At 42.8% G+C, this 22,370-nt stretch overlaps 1 protein-coding gene across 1 annotated transcript in view; it reads left to right on the top strand.

Annotated features, from left to right (window-relative positions):
• The window catches only part of LOC311130331 (multimerin-2-like), a 59,481-nt gene that overhangs the window by 5,922 nt on the left and 31,189 nt on the right, over positions 1-22,370 (top strand). Inside the window, exon 2 of the mRNA XM_084163060.1 lies at positions 7,126-7,248. Coding sequence (XP_084019186.1) covers positions 7,126-7,248 — 123 coding nt within the window. The remainder of the gene's footprint in view (positions 1-7,125; positions 7,249-22,370) is intronic.

Below are 22,370 nucleotides of genomic sequence, written 5' to 3'. Positions count from 1 at the left end.
TTTTCAAATAAACTTGAGGTGTTTTATGATTAATAGTGATGTTGTGCTTGTACTATTTTGGACACACTGTCCTCAGGCTCCAGCTTTATGTTGTATGTTGATCGTATTAAAACAAAGAAAACAATCTGAAGTTGTTGTTTTTAAGTTATATATACCATGATTTTTCCGGTCCGGCCCACTTGGGAATAGATTTTCCTCCATGTGGCCCCTGAGCTAAAATGAGTTTGACACCCCTGGGTTAAGCATTGAAGGGACAGATATTGGAGGTCAAGATGACATTGACAAATTGGAATTTCCAATGAAAATGTTCAACTTTGCAAGCGAGCAGTCTGTGGGAACCCTAATTCCTAGAATGTGAAAGCACATTGCCACTGCTGGTGGCTGGTAAGAATCTAGTATCCGCCTTCTTCTCTGCCAGACAGTGAGTGCACATTTAACTTGGGAGGGCAGAAAGAGCAGACCTCGATGTTCTCACATTGTAAAAGTTGAATAATATTGTTCTATTGTGAAATATCAAAGACGAGGTCAAGCACAGAACACTGTTTTTGACACACTAGAGGCCAAAACAAACTTAAAGTATCAGTGACCCACCTGACATTCCACTCTCTGAGTTTACATTCAGTCCTGTTGAACGAGGATGTTGCTCAAAATGTCCTCTGTTTTTATATGGGAGGGACAAATTCTCTCCTTGTATTTTCTTTCTTATTTGCTTTCTAATGGCGATCATCATGTACCGAAAACTTGTTAGATGAGCTTGTTTGTTGTGGAACTGTTTAGTCTGTGTAGGGGTGAACACTGTGGTAGAACTGGAGGCTGTTAGGGGGTTCAGGAGACCTTGTTCTCTCAGTTTATGAAATATAAGCTTAGTGCTGGGTTGTGACACCCCTCCTCCCCACTCTTTATCCAGCAGGAGTTCCCCTCCTACAGGGGGTTGAAGCTTACTGGGACAAGAGAAAGACAGTCTTGGATCAGAGTGAGAGAAAAGGTGAAACATCTTGTAAAAGTCAACTGTATCCTTTCTACACATTCTCTGTCTCTGCAGTGTAGAGTAAGTCTCAAATGAACCTCGGCGGTACATGTGTCTGTACAATACATGAATGACTTTGAAAATGTCAGGGCCACAACGATGCGGCCACTTGCTTGTTGCCTTGGAAACAGATGAAGTATTTTGGTTTAATTCTCTCCACTCCTCTGCAGCTGCACCCCTGGAGCGTCAAAGCTCTTTGTTTGGTCTGGCCTGGACACAGAAGTGGTGGATTAGAGAGCCAACGACACACTCATGTTGAGAATTGTCCAATACAAGGTCCTGTGAGTCCCACGGCTTGACCCATGACTGACGAACTGGGAGGGGGGGATTAGGCTGAGAATGGCACACATACAGTGCCTTGCAAAAGTATTCATCGACCCCTTTTGTTGCATTGCAACCTGTAATTTAAATGGATTTTTATTTGGATTTCATGTAATGGACATACACAAAATAGTCCAAATTGGTGAAGTGAAATGAAAAAAATAACTTGTTTAAAAGAATTCTCAAAAATAAATAATGGAAAAGTGGTGCGTGCATATGTATTCATCCCCTTTTCTATGAAGCCCCTAAATAAGATCTGGTGCAACCAATTACCTTCAGAAGTCACATAATTAGTTAAATAAAGTCCACCTGTGTGCAATCTAAGTGTCACATGATCTGTCACATGATCTCAGTATATATACACCTGTTCTGAAAGGCCCCAGAGTCTGCAACACCACTAAGCAAGGGGCACCACCAAGAAAGCAGCACCATGAAGACCAAGGAGCTCTCCAAACAGGTCAGGGACAAAGTTGTGGAGAAGTACAGATCAGGGTTGGGTTATAAAAAAATCTGAAACTTTGAACATCCCACGGAGCACCATTAAATCAATTTTTAAAAATGGAAAGAATATGGCACCACAACAAACCTGCCAAGAGAGGGCCGCCCACCAAAACTCACGGACCAAGGAGGGCATTAATCAGAGAGGCAACAAAGAGACCAAAGATAACCCTGAAGGAGCTGCAAAGCTCCACAGCGGAGATTGGAGTATCTGTCTATAGGACCACTTTAAGCCGTACACTCCACAGAGCTGGGCTTTACGGAAGAGTGGCCAGAAAAAAGCCATTGCTTAAAGAAAGAAATAAACAAACACGTTGGGAGACTACCCAAACATATGGAAGAAGGTACTCTGGTCAGATGAGACTAAAATTTAGCTTTTTTGGCCATCAAGGAAAACACTATGTCTGGCGCAAACCCAACACCTCTCATCACCCCGAGAACACCATCGCCACAGTGAAGCATGGTGGTGGCAGCATCATGCTGTGGGGATGTTTTTCATCGGCAGGGACTGGGAAACTGGTCAGAATTGAAGGAATGATGGATGGCGCTAAATACAGGGAAACTCTTGAGGGAAACCTGTTTCAGTCTTCCAGAGATTTGAGACTGGGACGGAGGTTCACCTACCAGCAGGACAATGACCCTAAGCATACTGCTAAAGCAACACTCAAATGGTTGAAGGGGAAACATTTAAATGTCTTGGAATGGCCTCGTCAAAGCCTAGACCTCAATCCAATTGAGAATATGTGGTATGACTTAAAGATTGCTGTACACCAGCGGAACCCATCCAACTTGAAGGAGCTGGAGTAGTTTTGCCTTGAAGAATGGGCAGAAATCCCAGTGGCTAGATGTGCTGCAAAAGGTGGCTCTACAAAGTATTGACTTTGGGGGGGGGGGGGGGGGGGGGGGGGGGGGGTGAATAGTTATGCACACTCAAGTTTTCTGTTTTTTGTCTCATTTTTTCTTTTTTTTTCACAATAAAAAATATTTTGCATCTTCAAAATGGTAGGCATGTTGTGTAAATCAAATGATACAAACCCCCCAAAAATCCATTTTAATTCCAGGTTGTAAGGCAACAAAATAGGAAAAATGCCAAGAGGGGTGAATACTTTCGCAAGCCACTGTACGTCTTCAAGTTCCTCTTAACCTTGAATGGATGAGCCAGGTCAGATAGAGATTTTACTGTTCGGGAAACACTCGTACTCAAACACAAAACACGCAGAGTTAATTAACCCTTGACCGGTGTCCCCACAAATTCAGCCTCCATACAATGCTACAGACCACAGAGGAAGGGAGTGGTTTGGCAAAAATTAGGTTTTTCAGCAAGATAATCCAGAAAAAACACCAAACACTAGATCTGACATGTCACACTCTACCACATGTTAGTTTGAGGGGCCCCAAGCTGCCTGCTCACCTGGTGTTTACAGTCAACTCTGTCCCTCATTGATGACAAGGGGGCGTGGGGTTTGTCTCAAACAGACTGGTCAAGACAGGGCCACCCAGGAGCAGTGAAATTCATCCCCCTCTGCACCTGTCTCACCTGGGTAAGGGGCGAGATGACCCCTGCAGTGTTGTAGAATGACCCCTGGCTATCCTTCATCTTCTCTAATGGGCTGTTTGGACAGTCTGGGTCTGAAGCAGGTTAGCAAAGCTCAGTGCAGGTCTGTGCTGGTTAGGGAGGGTCAGAAGGGGAGAGCAGCTGTAGCAAATGAAGGTAATGGGGGCCAATTCATTGAAATCAAACCTGCTGGGAAATAAAAGTGAATACAATTTCCCTGATTAGATATATGCAGACAGCATCCTGACAAGAAAGCCAGGCCATAGATGATGTCTTGGCCCAGTCAGTAGGTGCTACATGCTGAGAAAGCAGAGTTGGAAGCAGGGGATCATTCTTTCAGCGTTACCCTCGAGAGGAACCAGGCAGGTGACTCACCATGCCAGATCTGGGCACTGAAGCTGGCAGTAAAATACCCATTATGTAGTAATGTGGGGTAGATAGGGGTCAGGAGGGAGACTGTAAATTAGAAAAAGCAACTGTTAAATAGAAAAGGTTTAAAAATGTCATAAGAAATGTAGGCCACCGAAACAATACGTGCTTCAAGAGTCCAACAACACCCAAATAAGGTTGCAACAACACCCAAATAAGGTTGCAACAACATCCAGATAAGGTTGGATGAAAAGGCAGATGCTGCTGAATGGATATTTTTGTTTGGCCCTGTTAACAATAAATCTAGATAAATGAAAATGAGCACTCTCCAAGTCATGCATTATGACTGTTAGATTAAGGGAAGTCCAGTGGTCAATGTCTTTCTGGAGCGGATGCTATGTTTGTAGCCCTGACCTGTAGAAGCAGGAAGGAAAACCACAGAATTGCAAACAAGCAAACTGTGAGACAACAGCAGTAGCAGTCATTAAGGGAGAGAGCGCTGTAAGCACAGGAGGAAGACAGACCTTCACCCCAGCAACCTAGAATAGAATAGAATAGACTAAAACGTTATTGTCCATCCAGGATGGAAGTCAGTTCAGCATACTGCATACACTAAAAACAGGACATTGATACATTCACTCACAACTGACCGCTGCCCCAACTGCAATGTTAAAATAGATAGATAAGTACATATACCAATACAATTTACGTTGCATTTAGAAGTCCAACATCTTCTTCTTGGCCATGGGCATTCTAAAGCGCCGGCAAGAGGGAAGCCTCTCGAACTGAGGGTGTAGAAGTTGGAAGGGGGTCGCCAACGACAGCCAGAGCCTTCCTTTTGGTTGCCTTGTGGATCAGACTGCTCATCTGTGCTGTGGTCGACCAATTACTTTGCTGGTTGTGTTTACTATTCTGGTCAGTTTGCGTTTGCTCCTCACGCTCAGATTACCATACCAGATATTGAATGTGAGGATGCTCTCCACCAGACTGCTATACACCCTCTCCAGAACATCCTGGCTGACCCCAAACCCCTTCAATGTCCTGATTAAAAACAGGCACTGGCTTGCTTTAAATAAAATACTGTCTGCATTTTCTGTAAAGCTCAGCTTGTCATCAATTTGTGTCCCTAGGTATTCGAAACACTCAACCACCTCCATTGGTTGGTCGTTCAGAGAGTGTGCTTGGGACATTGGCAGGTTGTCCTTGATCCAACCTGTGAAGCCTCATATGACATTCAGGTCCAGTAGTCGGTTCAGCTGTGTGTGTATTTGCATTGTATTAAAAGCTAAACTAAAATCAATAAATAAAATGTGTGCATATGATTTTGCATGTTGAAGGTGACTAGCCACCATGTTCACCAAGGTCAGGGTAGCATCCTCAGTCCCCCTCTGTGCCTTATAGGCAATCTGTAATGGGTCAAGTTGATCTGCTATGGACAGGGTAAGGTGCTTACTGACAACCCTTTCCATGCATTTGGCCAGAAGGGGCGTGAGGGCCACAGGTTGAAAGTCCTTTGGTGATTTGGCCCCTGGCTTCTTACCCACCGGTACAATGCTCGACACCTTCCAGGAGTTTGGCACTGTGCAGGTTCTCAGCAGGAGTTGAAACAGTAATGTGAAGACTCCCTTGAGCTGGTCAGCGCAGACCTTCAGTACTTTTCCCCGTAGTCTGTCTGGGCCGGTGCTTTGTGTGGCTTGATATGTGACAGGTATGAGGCCACTTAGTTCTCTGTTATCTGGACAGGAGAGGATTTTGTGATGCTGTCACATCTTTGTTCACATTCGTCTTTAAAATCGACAGTATTAAATCTTCCATAAAAGCAGTTAAGGTTGTTTTCAAATGTTACTGTTCTCTCTTTTCCTCTCTCTTCACATGCTTGTCTTGGATTGGACAGAACCTCTGCTCCACTTCATCCTTGAAGTCCTTTTTAGCTTTCCACATTTTTGACCTGAATTCCTTTTCTTTCTCCTTTAAAGCATCAGTAAGTTCCTTTAATTTAGTCACATTTAGACACCCAGGGCTTGTTGTTGGGAAATACTCAGACAGTTTTTGTTAATGACAGTATACTCACAGAACTGGATGTATGATGTGATGCTGTCTGTCAAATCATGGGGATCCCCACGCGAGTCAAAGAACACCTCCCAGTCTGTGAAGTCAATGCAGTCCTTGAGATCTTCCCTGCTCTCCTCTGTCCATACCTGAATGGATTTCTCTAAAGTTTTTTCGCGTTTCACCTGCTGCCTGTATGTCGATAGGCGATGGATAACGTTATGGTCTGATTTCCCGATGGGTGCTCTGCACACTGCCTTGTATGCGTCATTTACGTTGCCATAACACTGGTCCAGGATGCGAGTTGAGTGAGTCGGATAGGTGACAAACTGTTGCAGAGTGGGGAGGTGCGCGGAGAGGGAGAACATATTAAAATCCCCAAGCACAAATACTGGCTGGTCAGCTGATCTTGAAAGCACAACTTTGAAACTCCCTTATTGTTAGGTCCAGGCACATATACCAGAATAATGGTTATCTGTCCAAACTCACGTGGTAGATAGAATGGCCTGAATGATATACTGAGCATCTCATAGTCTCTGGTGCACACTTGTTCAATCACATTACACTGTGTGGCCCAAGTATTAACTACAAAGATACATAGCCCCAGCTATTGATTTATGTGATGTTGTTTTGTCTCGATCTGCTCTAATTACAGTGTATCCATCAATGTTCACATCAATATTGTCCTCCTTGAGCCACGTTTCTGTAAAGCAGATTAGCTTGCTTCTCCTAAAGTCGTCTTCGAATTTAGCCTCGGCCGCTAACTCATCCAGTTTATTATTTAGTGACCGCACATTTGACAGGGTGATCACCGGGAGTGGGTGACGGCTTCCCCGCCTCCGTAGTCTGTTCCTGACACCACCGCTTGAGCCTCGCTTCTTCTTAGTTTCCCTTTTTGAATTTGTAGAACAACAATCAGGTAAGGCAATGCTGTTTTCGAGAGTGTGAGCTTTATCTTGGTAAGAGAGCAGAATCTGTGTAGGTGATGGTGGTTGTTTTACTCACTGACTCCATAGTGATTGTAAAGTTTTTCGCATATTACAGCGATCAGGATGAACAGGGTCACACATGCCATGTACAATCCACTTTCAAACTTGCGACGCACTTGGACTTAGACTAAACAAAACAAAATTGAGCGATATAACTATAAATAAACAAACAGGGTTTGGCACCAGCGCCGTGCTCCTAGAGGATGTAATATCTCTCCATAGATTATCTCAGCTGTCTCCCAGCTTCCGGTGTCATTACACACAGAGATTGCACAGTATGAAAGGAATGACGCTGTGTGTGTGTCTCTCTCTTCCAGGAACTGGTGTGCATTCGTGCACCGCCGCATTGTCACCATGGCTGTCTCCTGTGGCACAGAGAAATACACCATCAGGTCCCAGAGCCCCTGTCCCAACGGCACACCTGAATGCCAGCTTGTCATGTGAGTTCAACCCACTGTGCATTCAAATGTCAACTCAAACCACATGTTAACAGTACAATGCATTATATTACAGATTGCACAATGCACACTCAGATTCTCCAATCTCCCACACACATCTTGTTTATTTTTTATTTTAACTGTATTTTATCAGGAGTCATACGGAGGCCTATTTTACAGATAAGCCCTGAATTACAGAAATTACAGAAAATACACACATCAATATAAATACAAAATGCAAGAAGAAAGAAAAACACGGTCATAAAAAACAAACGCATTCATCAGTAATAAGGTCCTCAACCAGCTTTCTGAATTGCCCTAGAGGCACCAAAACGTCACATTTAAGACCATTTTGAAGATAATAAGACCATTGTTCCACATTCTTTTCCTGGGGTCCAACAAAATTAAGGCAGTTTATACAATTTTAAAAACAATACAATACATTCACAACACATTTCACAACACATTAAGTGTGTGCCCTCAGGCCACTACTTTACTACCACATATCTACAACACAAAATCCATGTGTACGTGTGTGTATAGTGCGTATGTTATCTTGTGTGTGTATGCATGTGTCTGTGCATGCGTTTGTGTCTCTTCACAGTCCCCGCAGTTCCATAAGGTGTATTTTTATCTGTTTTTAAAATCTGATTCTACTGCTTGCATCAGTTACTTGATGTGGAATAGAGTTCCATTTAGTCATGGCTCTATGTAGTACTGTGCGCCTCCCATAGTCTGTTCTGGACTTGGGGACTGTGAAGAGACCTATGGTGGCATGTCTTGTGGGGTATGCATGGGTGTCCAAGCTGTGTGCCAATAGTTCAAACAGACAGCTCGGTGCATTCAACATGCCAATACCTCTCACAAATTCATGTAGTGATGAAGTCAATCTCTCCTCCACTTTGAGCCAGGAGAGATTGACATGCATATTATTAATGTTTGCTCTCTGTGTACATCCAAGGGCCAGCCGTCCTGCCCTGTTCTGAGCCAATTGCAAATTTCCTAAGTCCCTCTTTGTGGCACCTGACCACACGACTGAACAGTAGTCCAGGTGCGACAAAACTAGGGCCTGTAGGATTTGCCTCATTGATGGTGCTGTTAAGAAGGCACAGCAGCGCTTTATTATGGACAGACTTCTCCCCATCTTAGCTACTGTTGTATCAATATGTTTTGACCATGACAGTTTACAATCCAGGGTTACTCCAAGCAGTTTAGTCACCTCAACTTGCTCAATTTCCACAGTATTCATTACAAGATTTAGTTGAGGTTTAGGGTTTAGTGAATGATTTGCCTCAAAAACAATGCTTTTAGTTGCCACACATTCTGAAACTAACTGCAGCTCTTTGTTAAGTGTTGCAGTCATCTCAGTCGCTGTAGTAGCTAACGTGTATAGTGTTGAGTCAACCGCATACATAGACACACTGGCTTTACTCAAAGCCAGTGGCATGTTGTGAGTAAAGATTGAAAAAAGTAAGGGGCCTAGACAGCTGCCCTGGGGAATTCCTGATTCTAGCTGGATTATGTTGGAGAGGCTTCCATTAAAGAACACTCTCTGTGTATTGTTAGACAGGTAACTCTTTATCCACAATATAGTAGGGGTTGTGCAAAGCCAATATAGCAGAAGACTATGATCGATAATGTCAAAAGCCACACTGAAGTCTAACAAAACAGCCCCCACAATATTTTTATAATAATAATATGCCATTTAGCAGACGCTTTTATCCAAAGCAACTTACAGTCATGCGTGCATACATTTTAGTGTATGGGTGGTCCCGGGGATCGAACCCACTACCTTGACGTTACAAGCGCCATGCTCTACCAGCTGAGCTACAGAGGACCACTATCATCAGTTTCTCTCAGCGAATCATCAGTCATTTGTGTAAGTGCTATACTTGTTAAATGTCCTTCCCTATAAGCGTGCTGAAAGGGTGTTTTCAATTTGTTTACTGTAAAATAGCATTGTATCTGGTCAAACACAATTTATTCCAAAAGGCTTTACTATTCTTAGGTAGCAGAATGACATTTGCTTCCCTCCAGGCCTGAGGGCACACACTTTCTAGTAGGCTTAAATTGATGATATGGCCTCCCGAGTGGCGCAGCGTTTTAAGGCACTGGGTTCGATCCCAGGCTCTGTCACAGCTGGCCATGACCGGGAGACCCATGGGGCGGCGCACAATTGGCCCAGCGTCGTCTGGGTTATGGGGAGGGTTTGGCTGGCAGGGATTTCCTTGTCTCATCGTGCTCTAGCAACTCCTTGTGGCGGGCCAGGCACCTTCAAGCTGACTTCGGTCGTCAGTTGGACGGTGTTTCCTCTGACACATTGGTGCGGCTGGCTTCCAGGTTAAGAGAGCAGTGTGTCAAGAAGCAGTGCGGCTTGTGTTTCGGAGGATGCATGGCTCTCGACCTTTACCTCTCCTGAGTCCGTAGGGGAGTTGCAGTGATGAGAGAAGATTGTAACTACCAATTGGATATCACGAAAAAGGGGGTGAAAAAAATAAAGTAAAGATATTGCAAATAGGAGTGGCAATATCATCCGCTATTATCCTAAGTAATGTTCCATTCAAGTTGTCAGAACCCGGTGGCTTGTCATTGTTGATAGACAACAATAATTTTTTCACCTCTACCACACTTACTTTAAAGAATTTACAATGCTTGTCTTTTATATATATATATATATGCCATTTAGCAGACGCTTTTATCCAAAGCGACTTACAGTCATGCGTGCATACATTTTTTTTGTGTATGGGTGGTCCCAGGGATCGAACCCACTACCTTGGCGTTACAAGCGCCGTGCTCTACCAGCTGAGCTACAGAGGACCAGATATACTTGGATGTGTAGTGTCAGCATTTTTTGCTAGCATGTCATGCGTAAGTGTGCTAATCTTGCCAATGAAAAAATCATTAAAGTAGTTGGCAATATCAGTGGGTTTTGTGATGAATGAGCCATCTGATTCAATGAATGATGGAGCTGAGTTTGCCTTTTTGGACAAAATTTCAGTTAAGGTACTCCAAAGTTCTTTATATCATTTATCTTTGTTTCATAGTATAGTTTATTCTTCTTTTTACTCAGTTTAGTCACATGATTCTCAATTTGCAGTACGTTTGCCAATCGGTTGTGCTCTTTGATGTCACGTAGTTTGATATATTGCTAGCGATTACAGCCTTGAGTCGTCTTGGGTATGACACTACAAGCTTGGCCACCTGTATTTGGGGAGTTTCTCCCATTCTTCTCTGCAGATCCTCTCCTGCTCTTTCAGGTTGGATGGGGAGCGTCGCTGCACAGCTATTTTCAGGTCTCTCCAGAGATGTTCAATCGGGTTCAAGTCCGGGCTCTGGCTGGGCCACTCAAGGACATTCAGAGACTTGTCCCGAAGCCACTCCTGCGTTGTCTTGGCTGTGTGCTTAGGGTTGTTGTCCTGTTGGAAGGTGAACCTTCGCCCCAGTCTGAGGTCCTGAGCGCTCTGGAGCAGGTTTTCATCAAGGAACTCTCTGTACTTTGCTCCGTTCATCTTTCCCTCGATCCTGACTAGTCTCCCAGTCCCTGCTGTTGAAAAACATCCCCACAGCATGATGATGCCACCACCATACTTCACCGTAGGGATGGTGCCAGGTTTCCTCCAGACGTGATGCTTGGCATTCAGGCCAACGTGTTCAATCTTGGTTTCATCAGACAAGAGAATCCTGTTTCTCATGTTCTGAGATTCCTTGAGGTGCCTTTTGGCAAACTCCAAGCGGGCTGTCATGTGCCTTTTACTGAGGAGTGGCTTCCGTCTGGCCACTCTACCATAAAGGCCTGATTGGTGGAGTGCTGCAGAGATGGTTGTCCTTCTGGAAGGTTCTCCCATCTCCACAGTGGAACTCTGGATCTCTGTCAGAGTGACCATCGGGTTCTTGGTCACCTCCCTGACAATGGTACTTCTCCCCTGATTGATCAGTTTGGCCCGGCGGCCAGCTCTGGGAAGAATCTTGGTGGTTCCAAACTTCTTCCATTTAAGAATGATGGAAGCCACTGTGTTCTTGGGGACCTTCAATACTGTATACATTTTTTGGTACCCTTCCCCAGATCTGTGCCTCGACACGATCCTGTCTTGGAGCTCTACGGACAATACCTTCGACCTCATGGCTTGGTTTTTGCTCTGACATGCACTGTCAACTGTGGGACCTTATATAGACAGGTGTGTGCATTTCCAAATCACTACATTTACATTTTAGTCATTTAGCAGACGCTCTTATCCAGAGCGACTTACAGTTAGTGAGTGCATACATTTCCAAATCTTGTACAATCAATTGAATTTACCACAGGTAGACTCTAATCAAGTTGTAGAAACATCTCAAGGATGATCAATGGAAACAGGATACACCTGAGCTCAATTTCGAGTCTCAGAACAAAGGGTATGAATACTTATATAAATAAGGTATTTCTGTTTTTTATTTTAATACATTTGCAAACATTTCTAAAAACTGGCATACAAGTGCAGGTTACAATCTTTTTTTTTTTTTTTACAGACAAATAAATATTGTTAAATGTAAACGGTAAAAAGTACAGGACCCAGAATAGTCCCCTGTGGGACACCTTTCGTAACATCCAGGAAACCTGATTTAACACCATCAGTAGATATACATTGAGTTCTATCTGTCAAGTAATTTTTAAACTAGTTACATGCAGCCTGGTCTACGGCCAATTGAGGAAAGCCTCTGAATTAGCAGTGAGTGATCAACAGCATCGAAAGCCTTTGACAGGTCAATGAAGAGGGCAACACTATGTTGCCTTTTATCCATACATTTAACCACATCATTTATATTTAGGGATGCAGCAGAGATAGTGCTTTGACCTGGTCTAAAACCCGACTGATATACATTTAGAATACATTTCAAAGATAAGAAAGATCTTAGCTGAGAATTAATCAAGGATTCTAATATTTTAGCTAGGCATGAAAGTTTAGAAATAAGCCGATCATTATTTAGGTCACAAGGGGGAGTACATGGGCCACCTTCCAAACCTTGGGGATGGTACCAGATATACAGTGGGGGAAAAAAGTATTTAGTCAGCCACCAATTGTGCAAGTTCTCTCACTTAAAAAGATGAGAGAGGCCTGTAATTTTCATCATAGGTACACGTCAACTATGTCAGACAAATTGACAAAAGAAAATCCAGAAAATCACATTGTAGGATTTTTAATGAATTTATTTGCAAATTATGGTGGAAAATAAGTATTTGACTATATCACCTACAAACAAGCAAGATTTCTGGCTCTCACAGACCTGTAACTGCTTCTTTAAGAGGCTCCTCTGTCCTCCACTCATTACCTGTATTAATGGCACCTGTTTGAACTTGTTATCAGTATAAAAGACACCTGTCCACAACCTCAAACAGTCACACTCCAAACTCCACTATGGCCAAGACCAAAGAGCTGTCAAAGGACACCAGAAACAAAATTGTAGACCTGCACCAGGCTGGGAAGACTGAATCTGCAATAGGTAAACAGCTTGGTTTGAAGAAATCAACTGTGGGAGCAATTATTAGGAAATGGAAGACATACAAGACCACTGATAATCTCCCTCGATCTGGGGCTCACGCAAGATCTCACCCTGTGGGGTCAAAATGATCACAAGAACGGTGAGCAAAAATCCCAGAACCACACGGGGGACCTAGTGAATGACCTGCAGAGAGCTGGGACCAAAAGTAACAAAGCCTACCATCAGTAACACACTACGCCGCCAGGGACTCAAATCCTGCAGTGCCAGACGTGTCCCCCTGCTTAAGCCAGTACATGTCCAGGCCCATCTGAAGTTTGCTAGAGTGCATTTGGATGATCCAGAAGACGATTGGGAGAATGTCATATGGTCAGATGAAACCAAAATATAACTTTTTGGTAAAAACAACTTGTCGTGTTTGGAGGACAAAGAATGCTGAGTTGCATCCAAAGAACACCATACCTACTATGAAGCATGGGGGTGGAAACATCATGCTTTGGGGCTGTTTTTCTGCAAAGGGACCAGGACGACTGATCCGTGTAAAGGAAAGAATGAATGGGGCCATGTATCGTGAGATTTTGAGTGAAAACCTCCTTCCATCAGCAAGGGCATTGAAGATGAAACGTGACTGGGTCTTTCAGCATGACAATGATCCCAAACACACCGCCCGGGCAATGAAGGAGTGGCTTCGTAAGAAGCATTTCAAGGTCCTGGAGTGGCCTAGCCAGTCTCCAGATCTCAACCCCATAGAACATCTTTGGAGGGAGTTGAAAGTCCATGTTGCCCAGCGACAGCCCCAAAACATCATTGCTCTAGAGGAGATCTGCATGGAGGAATGGGCCAAAATACCAGCAATAGTGTGTGAAAACCTTGTGAAGACTTACAGAAAACGTTTGACCTGTGTCATTGCCAACAAAGGGTATATAACAAAGTATTGAGAAACTTTTGTTATTGACCAAATACTTATTTTCCACCATAATTTGCAAATAAATTCATAAAGAATCCTACAATGTGATTTTCTGGAGAAAAAAAATCTATTTTTGTCTGTCATAGTTGACGTGTACCTATGATGAAAATTACAGGCCTCTCTCATCTTTTTAAGTGGGAGAACTTGCACAATTGGTGGCTGACTAAATACTTTTTTCCCCCACTGTAATCATCAGGTTAAAAATATGGGTTAATGATTCAGCAATCAGGGGGGCAGAGAGCTGCAACAAAAATGGATCAAGAATATCAGCTCCAGTGGATTTCTGTTACAAAAATCTTAAGGAAGACATCTACCACATCACAGATAGTAAATTGTTGAAATGAAAACCTAGATTCACTACAAGTTGACGGGTTAACTGTCAAGTCAGCTAGAGGTTGGCAGAGGGAAGAGCAGTCAATTGACTGACCAGGGTCAACTACACCACAGTCTCACTCAAATACAAAGTCTGCCGAGAGGAAATAATGATTAAAAGCATCACTTATCCCATTATTCTCAGTTATGATGCCAGAGAGACAGAACTTGCTTAGGAAGGGAAGAAGAGGAATTTGTACACTTCAGTGCATTTACTGTTTAGAAGGATCACCAGCAGAGTCAGAGATAGAGTTTAAAAAGTAGTTTGATTTAGCTTTCTTAATCAAGGTAGTATATCTGTTTCTCAATTGTCTGAAAGACTGCCAGTCCACTACAGAGTCAGTTTTCCTTGCTTTGGCCCAGGCCTGATTTCTCCTCTGAATGAACTCAGATAATTCAGAAGAAAGCCAAGGGTTCAATCTATCTTTGACTCTGAATTGTTTAAAAGGACAGTGTTTATCTGCCAGAGGAATAAATATGGAGGATACATTTTCTAGAGCCAACTCAGGGTCAGGAATACAGGAGACAGTGGCTAAATCAGAGTAGAACATGTCATGTAAAAAACCTTGAGCAGAAAACATAATCTTTATGTAAAATCTATCTTCATTAAAAGAGGATTAGTATTTTGCTGTTTCGTATCTCTAATACATACTATGGGACAATGATCACTGAGATGATATGCAAATACTCCACTAGACAAATATTTATGGGTGTTATTAGCAAGAATTAAATCAATCAATGAAGAGTTAACAGGGTTTGTCGTGGAAATTCTTACACAGGGACACTCAAAGTCAATCTTAAATTAATCATAGTTTATTGTCAGCGCGCTGGAGAGGTTCCAACCAACTGTACACATGTCAATCAGGAGCTCTGCTCGGGCAGTCCCAGCAGTTGTCTTATATACGGCTATACACAGACAAGTTATATTTGCATAATTAATCATTACCGTTTTGTTTCATTCATGTGACCGACCAATACCGGTTCATAACATGTGACAGACCAATAGATCTGTAGATTCAGAGGTGAATAAATCTCTCAATGTTAACCATTGTTTCCATATCTCTTACCCCAATCGGGTTGGATTGACCTATGTTTTTCACTAGCTGTCCCTGGGACATCAATTTAGTCAAAATATAAAACCCTGTTGTTTAACAATTCTGCTAAGACCTTCAAAAGTTTGCTGCTGGCTCATCAGGTCAGTGTTCCACATAATGTAAACAGGTTAAGGGTTCAGATGACCGTACCCTCAACTTGTTAAATGAAAACCATTACTCATCATCTGTATCCACAGGGGGAAATGGGAGCTCCTCCAGAGTTGGCAGCTCATTAGTTTCACCATCCTATGGAGGAGCAGAAAACATGATAGCTGCTGAAATCTTATCAGCCAGAGAGGCACAGATCGCCTTACAGCATGTAAATAACATTTCACAGGGAAGAGAGAGAGAACACGTTTTAACAGTTTCACACCAACCTTGCTAAGAATGAGATTGGGGCAAGGTTAGCCCAAGCTAGACACATCAGATGATACGGTGCCCCTTAAGTAAACAATCCCAGAGCCCCTCTTAAATCCCTGGTGCTGCCCAAACTATAGAATTGAGAAATATTCAAATATTCACCTCTGTCCCAAATTTCCCACTGTCCCTCTTACAGCCTGTTTGAGTTCAGTGTGTACTGGTGACTATCTATTGTTCCATAGGAAGCTTATCTCTTAACCCAAACACCAGATGGCTTAAACACAAGAGCAGTGGACCAGTTCTTGAAGAGTGAGCCCTCTAATTTAAGTCGCAATGCTCAATCCCTCTATCTTACTTCTTCAAATTACTAAGATATTGCATTATTGGATTGCTATCTGAAAGCCAATTACCATTCACTTTGTTACTTTCACTAGTCTCCATATCTCTTTCCCTCCACTTGGACTTCCTTCCATATAGGAAGACCTCAATCACTACTGCTTAAACACACAGATTACTCTCAAACAACATTCTGCTTTACCCTCTATTTCAAGGTTTAAAACAAAACAAAACAACCATGAAAACTTTCTCCATATTGGAAGGCATTGTTTTCATTTTAGTATAACTTCAAAAAGTTACTCTATATTTGTATTACCAATCTCTGTTGGATATTTACTTTCTGCTTCAAAATTGATTAAATATCTATTATTTTAAGATTCATATGTAATGCTTTGGAGGGATCAATATGTATTAACTGGGTTGGCACTGTCTCAGTCCCCAGTAGATGTCACGCTCCGTCCATAATAAGTCTGGCACCTGAGACAGCAGGGAAACAGATGCAGTCTCCATTTTCCCTACTCATGAATTGGTTTAGAACGTCATAATTTGGGATATCAATTAAAACTTTATCGGCAGTACAATAAATTGTAGCCTTTTTCAGTTTAGTTAACAGAAAATCATGTTCAACATTCATTAGTTCTATTTAACAGGGTATGGTTAAAAATGCATTACCAGGGAGGAGGAAATCTTCTAAGCGTTTACAGTTTTATTGGTTAGGGGTAAGTCAAGTCCTGTACAAAGCTTTAACTTAATCTTTATCAAATGATCCATAAAGGGACCACTCTGAACAGAATACTTTTTACACTACTTACGTACATCTATGTGTGGGTGTGCAAGTTGTATATTATTATTATTATTATTATTATTATTATTATTATTATTATTATTATTATTAAATCAGATCTCTAGTAACCTATTATACAAATATGTTACTTTATCTCTAGTAACCCATTATACATTTATGCTACATCACAGATTCCTCCTCTACACCAGTGTTCTATTCATACAGGGGTTTAAATATTCACCAGTGTCCTATTTAACAGCATATTCGGAAATAGTACTTTCTCCTTTCATATCTCCACACAGAATCCCTTTATATCGTTATAAATCTTTAGGTTTTCACCTCCACACCGCAGCAACATTCACAGCGCAGGTACACATATCTTTCAATGGCTTCTCCTGTCAGTGCTCACTAACTGTAGATTGATGGGCAGTAGTGGACAGAACCCCTAGATAACGTTATAGATCTAAAAACTCAGCTCACAGAACTGGCTGGGGTATCCATTCTTTCACGCACTGAGTAATCCTCTTTCACACCGGAGCTAGTCCCCTGACAGCTCTCATTCACTCAGTAATTTATAGCTAAATTTCTCAATCAATCTTATTATCCAATCTTAATACTAATAATTTAAATCAATTTATTCTCCAATTTCAATCAGCCAAATTTCAATCTTAATAATTTCAAAATTTCAATCAATCTTATTATCCAATCAGCTTAATATCCAAATTTCAATCAATCAGCTCTTGTTATCCAACTTTCACATCCACTTAGTACTATTTCCAAACACACTCAGTAATCTCCCTCATTACCCCATGTGCATCATCAACGATTCTCTTGTCGTTACTTGTTATGCACCATATGTATCTTCACTATACATATAAAATAGCACAAACTGCACCTTTTATGCTATTCTCTACCAGTGGCTGCAGACCACATAGACATGTCTCTTATAAATGCCTACAGAGAGCTGTCAGTGGGGCATGGTAACGTTACTTGCCCTCGCTCTAGTCTTCTCTCTAAGACTAGCTCTAGCCTTCTTCCACGTCATATGTATCTTCAACGGTTCCTCCATAGTCTCTACAGTATCCATGGTCCCTGAGCATCTGTAGTCCCTGAGCATCCATAGTCCCAATAGCATCCATAGTCCCTATAGCTACATCATCTATGGTCCCTACAGCATCTATAGTCCCTCAGCATCTACTGTCCCCCAGCATCCATAGTATCAATAGTTTATATAGTCATAAATGCTATGGTCTCTATAGGCTCTGTAGTCTTGCCGCTTCCCATATATGTAAATAACACCCCATATTCATAAACACCTCGTGTTATTTTGTAGGCTAGTGGTACCCTCCTACTACATCTTTATGTTTTTTTTCACTGGTTTCATATTTTTTATTTTATTTTTGATACAAATTCATTTAAATTGACTTACTGAAATCAGTTGCTATCCCTCAATTGTTCGCAGATGATGTGTCTCCTTCTGGGCAGCTCACAGTAATGGTCTGTTCTGGGCGGGTCTCGTCATCTTTTGGTCAGACGTGAATTTCTCTCACGCTTCATAAAATGCACCACCGGTTTTCCTCGCAGACCCCCACTGGAAAGCTCCGCAGGCAGAATCAATTATCCTGTTCGTTGATGCCAAATTGTCGTGGAAATTCTTACAAAGGGACACTCAAAGTCAATCTTCAATGAATCATCGTTTATTGTCAGCGTGCTGGAGAGGTTCCAACCAACTCAATGCACCATAGTACACATGTCAATCAGGAGCTCTGCTCGGGCAGTCCCATCCCAGTCTTATATACGGCTATACACAGACAAGTTATATCTGCATGATTTAGCATAATTAATCATTACAGTTTTGTTTCATTCATGTGACCGACCAATACCGGTTCATAACATGTGACAGACCAATACCTCATGAGGCTTCTTCTCTCTAAGCTGAGACCTTGAAACTGAGATATCTTTCGTTCTCAAAACAAGGTCTGGGCGTACTGCCAAATTGCAGCTACTGATTTTTTTATTTATTTTTATTTCACCTTTATTTAACCAGGTAAGCCAGTTGAGAACAGGTTCTCATTTACAACTGCGACCTGGCCAAGATAAAGCAAAGTAGTGCAATAAAAACAACACAGAGTTACATATGGGGTAAAAAACATAAAGTCAGAAATACAACAGAAAATATATATACAGTGTGTGCAAATGTAGCAAGTTATGGAGGTAAGGCAATAAATAGGCTATAGTGCAGAATAATTACAATAGTATTAACACTGGAATGCTAGATGTGCAAGAGATTATGTGCAAATAGAGATACTGGGGTGCAAAAGAGCAAAATAAATAACAATATAGGGATGAGGTAGTTGGGTGGGCTAATTTCAGATGGGTTGTGTACAGGTGCAGTGATCGGTAAGGTGCTCTGACAACTGATGCTTAAAGTTATTGAGGGAGATAAGAGTCTCCAGCTTCAGAGATTTTTGCAATTCGTTCCAGTCATTGGCAGCAGAGAACTGGAAGGAATGGCGGCCAAAGGAGGTGTTGGCTTTGGGAATGACCAGTGAGATATACCTGCTGGAGCGCAGACTACGGGTGGGTGCTGCTATGGTGACCAATGAGCTAAGATAAGGCGGGGATTTGCCTAGCAGTGATTTATAGATGGCCTGGAGCCAGTGGGTTTGACGACGAACATGTAGTGAGGACCAGCCAACAAGAGCGTACAGGTCACAGTGGTGGGTAGTGTATGGGGCTTTGGAGACAAAACGGATGGCACTGTGATAGACTACATCCAATTTGCTGAGTAGAGTGTTGGAGGCTATTTTGTAAATGACATCGCCGAAGTCAAGGATCGGTAGGATAGTCAGTTTTACGAGGGCATGTTTGGCAGCATGAGTGAAGGAGGCTTTATTGCGAAATAGGAAGCCGATTCTAGATTTAACTTTGGATTGGAGATTCTTTATGTGAGTCTGGAAGTTGAGTTTACAGTCTAACCAGACACCTAGGTATTTGTAGTTGTCCACATACTCTAGGTCAGACCCGTCGAGAGTGGTGATTCTAGTCGGGTGGGCGGGTGCCAGCAGCGTTCGATTGAAAAGCATGCATTTAGTTTTACTAGTGTTTAAGAGCAGTTGGAGGCTACTGAAGGATTGTTGTATGGCATTGAAGCTCGTTTGGAGGTTTGTTAACACAGTGTCCAATGAAGGGCCAGATGTATACAAAATGGTGTCGTCTGCGTAGAGGTGGATCTGAGAGTCACCAGCAGCAAGAGCGACATCATTGATATACACGGAGAAAAGTGTCGGCCCAAGAATTGAACCCTGTGGCACCCCCATAGAGACTGCCATAGGTCCAGACAACAGGCCCTCCGATTTGACACACTGAACTCTATCTGAGAAGTAGTTGGTGAACCAGGTGAGGCAGTCATTTGAGAAACCAAGACTATTTAGTCTGCCAATAAGAATGCGGTGGTTGACAGAGTCGAAAGCCTTGGCCAGGTCGATGAAGACGGTTGCACAGTACTGTCTATTATCAATCGCGGTTATAATATCGTTTAGGACCTTGAGCATGGCTGAAGTGCACCCGTGACCAGCTCGGAAACCGGATTGCATAGCGGAGAAGGTACGGTGGTATTCGAAATGGTCGATGATCTGTTTGTTAACTTGGCTTTCGAATACTTTCGAAAGGCAGGGCAGGATGGATATAGGTCTGTAGCAGTTTGGATCTAGAGTGTCACCCCTTTTGAAGAGGGGGATGACCGCGGCAGCTTTCCAATCTCTGGGGATCTCAGACGTTATGAAAGAGAGGTTGAACAGACTAGTAATAGGGGTTGCGACAATTTCGGCGGCTAGTTTTAGAAAGAAAGGGTCCAGATTGTCTAGCCCAGCTGATTTGTAGGGGTCCAGATTTTGCAGCGCTTTCAAAACATCAGCTGTCTGAATTTGTGTGAAGGAGAAGCGGGGGGGGGCATGGGCAAGTTGCAGCAGAGGGTGCAGAGTTGGTGGCCGGGTTAGTGGTAGCCAGATGGAAAGCATGGCCAGCTGTAGCAAAATGCTTGTTGAAATTCTCGATTATTGTAGATTTATCGGTGGTGATAGTGTTTCCTAGCCTCAGTGCAGTGGGCAGCTGGGAGGAAGTGCTCTTATTCTCCATGGACTTTACAGTGTCCCAAAACTTTTTGGAGTTAGTGCTACAGGATGCAAATTTCTGTTTGAAAAAGTTAGCCTTTGCTTTCCTGACTGCTTGTGTATATTGGTTCCTAACTTCCCTGAAAAGTTGCATATCGCGGGGGCTATTTGATGCTAATGCTGTACGCCACAGGATGTTTTTGTGCTGGTCAAGGGCAGTCAAGTCTGAGGAGAACCAGGGGCTATATCGGTTCTTAGTTCTGTATTTTTTGAATGGGGCATGTTTATTTAAGATTGAGAGGAAATTACTTTTAAGGAACAACCAGGCATCCTCTACTGACGGAATGAGATCTATATCCATCCAGGATACCTGGGCCAGGTCAATTAGGAAGGCCTCCTCGCTAAAGTGTTTTAGGGAGCGTTTGACAGTGATGAGGGGTGGTCGTTTGACCGCGGACCCGTTACGGACGCAGGCAATAAGGCAGTGATCGCTGAGATCCTGGTTGAAGACAGCTGAGGTGTATTTAGAGGGTATGTTAGTCAGGATGATATCTATGAGGGTACCCATGTTTACGGATTTAGGGTTGTACCTGGTAGGTTCGTTGATAATTTGCGTGAGGTTGAGGGCATCTAGCTTGGATTGTAGGATGGCTGGGGTATTAAGCATATCCCAATTTAGGTCACCAAGCAGTACAAACTCTGAGGATAAATGGGGGGCAATCAATTCACATATGGTGTCCAGGGCACAGCTGGGGGCTGAGGGGGGTCTGTAGCAAGCGGCAACAGTGAGAGACTTATTTCTGGAAAGGTGGATTTTTAGAAGTAGAAGCTCAAACTGTTTGGGCACAGACCTGGATAGTATGATAGAGCTCTGCAGGCTATCTCTACAGTAGATTGCAACTCCACCCCCTTTGGCAGTTCTATCTAGACGGAAAATGTTATAGTTGGGGATGGAAATTTCAGAATTTTTGGTGGCCTTCCTGAGCCAGGATTCAGACACTTCTAGAACATCAGGGTTGGCAGAGTGTGCTAACGCAGTGAATAACTCAAACTTAGGAAGTAGACTTCTGATATTTATGTGCAAGAAACCAAGACTTTTCAGATTACAGAAGTCATCAAATGATAGCGCCTGGGGAGTAGGAGTGATACTGAGGGCTGCAGGGCCTGGGTTAGCCTCTACATCACCAGAGGAACAGAGGAGGACTAGAATAAGGATACGGCTAAAGGCTTTAAGAACTGGTCTTCTAGTGCGTTGGGTACATAGAATAAAGGGGGCAGATTTCCGGGTGTTATAGAAAAGATTCAGGGCATTATGTACAGACAAGGATATGGAAGGATATGAGTAAAGTGGAGGTAAACCTAAGCGTTGGGTAACAATGAAAGAGATAGCATCGCTGGAGGCATCAATTGAGTCGGTCTCCGCGTGTATAGGGGGAGGGGCAAAGGAGCTATCTAAGGCAGGTTTAGCTAGGCTGGGGGGTCTACAGTGATATAGTACAATTAGAAATAACCGAAACAACAATAAACTAACCATGTTTGGGCTGAGCCTAAACATAAACAGGATGTAGTACCGTAAAAAGGAACAGTCCAGCAGATATCAGCTGTATAGCTGAGTTATCATAAGG

The sequence above is a fragment of the Coregonus lavaretus genome, assembly GCF_964263955.1.
Source record: "Coregonus lavaretus genome assembly, chromosome: 1".
In the NCBI taxonomy this organism is placed as follows: Eukaryota; Metazoa; Chordata; class Actinopteri; order Salmoniformes; family Salmonidae; genus Coregonus; species Coregonus lavaretus.
The sequence above is the reverse complement of the archived record's forward strand: the minus strand, read 5'-3'. Positions and strand labels throughout refer to the sequence as shown.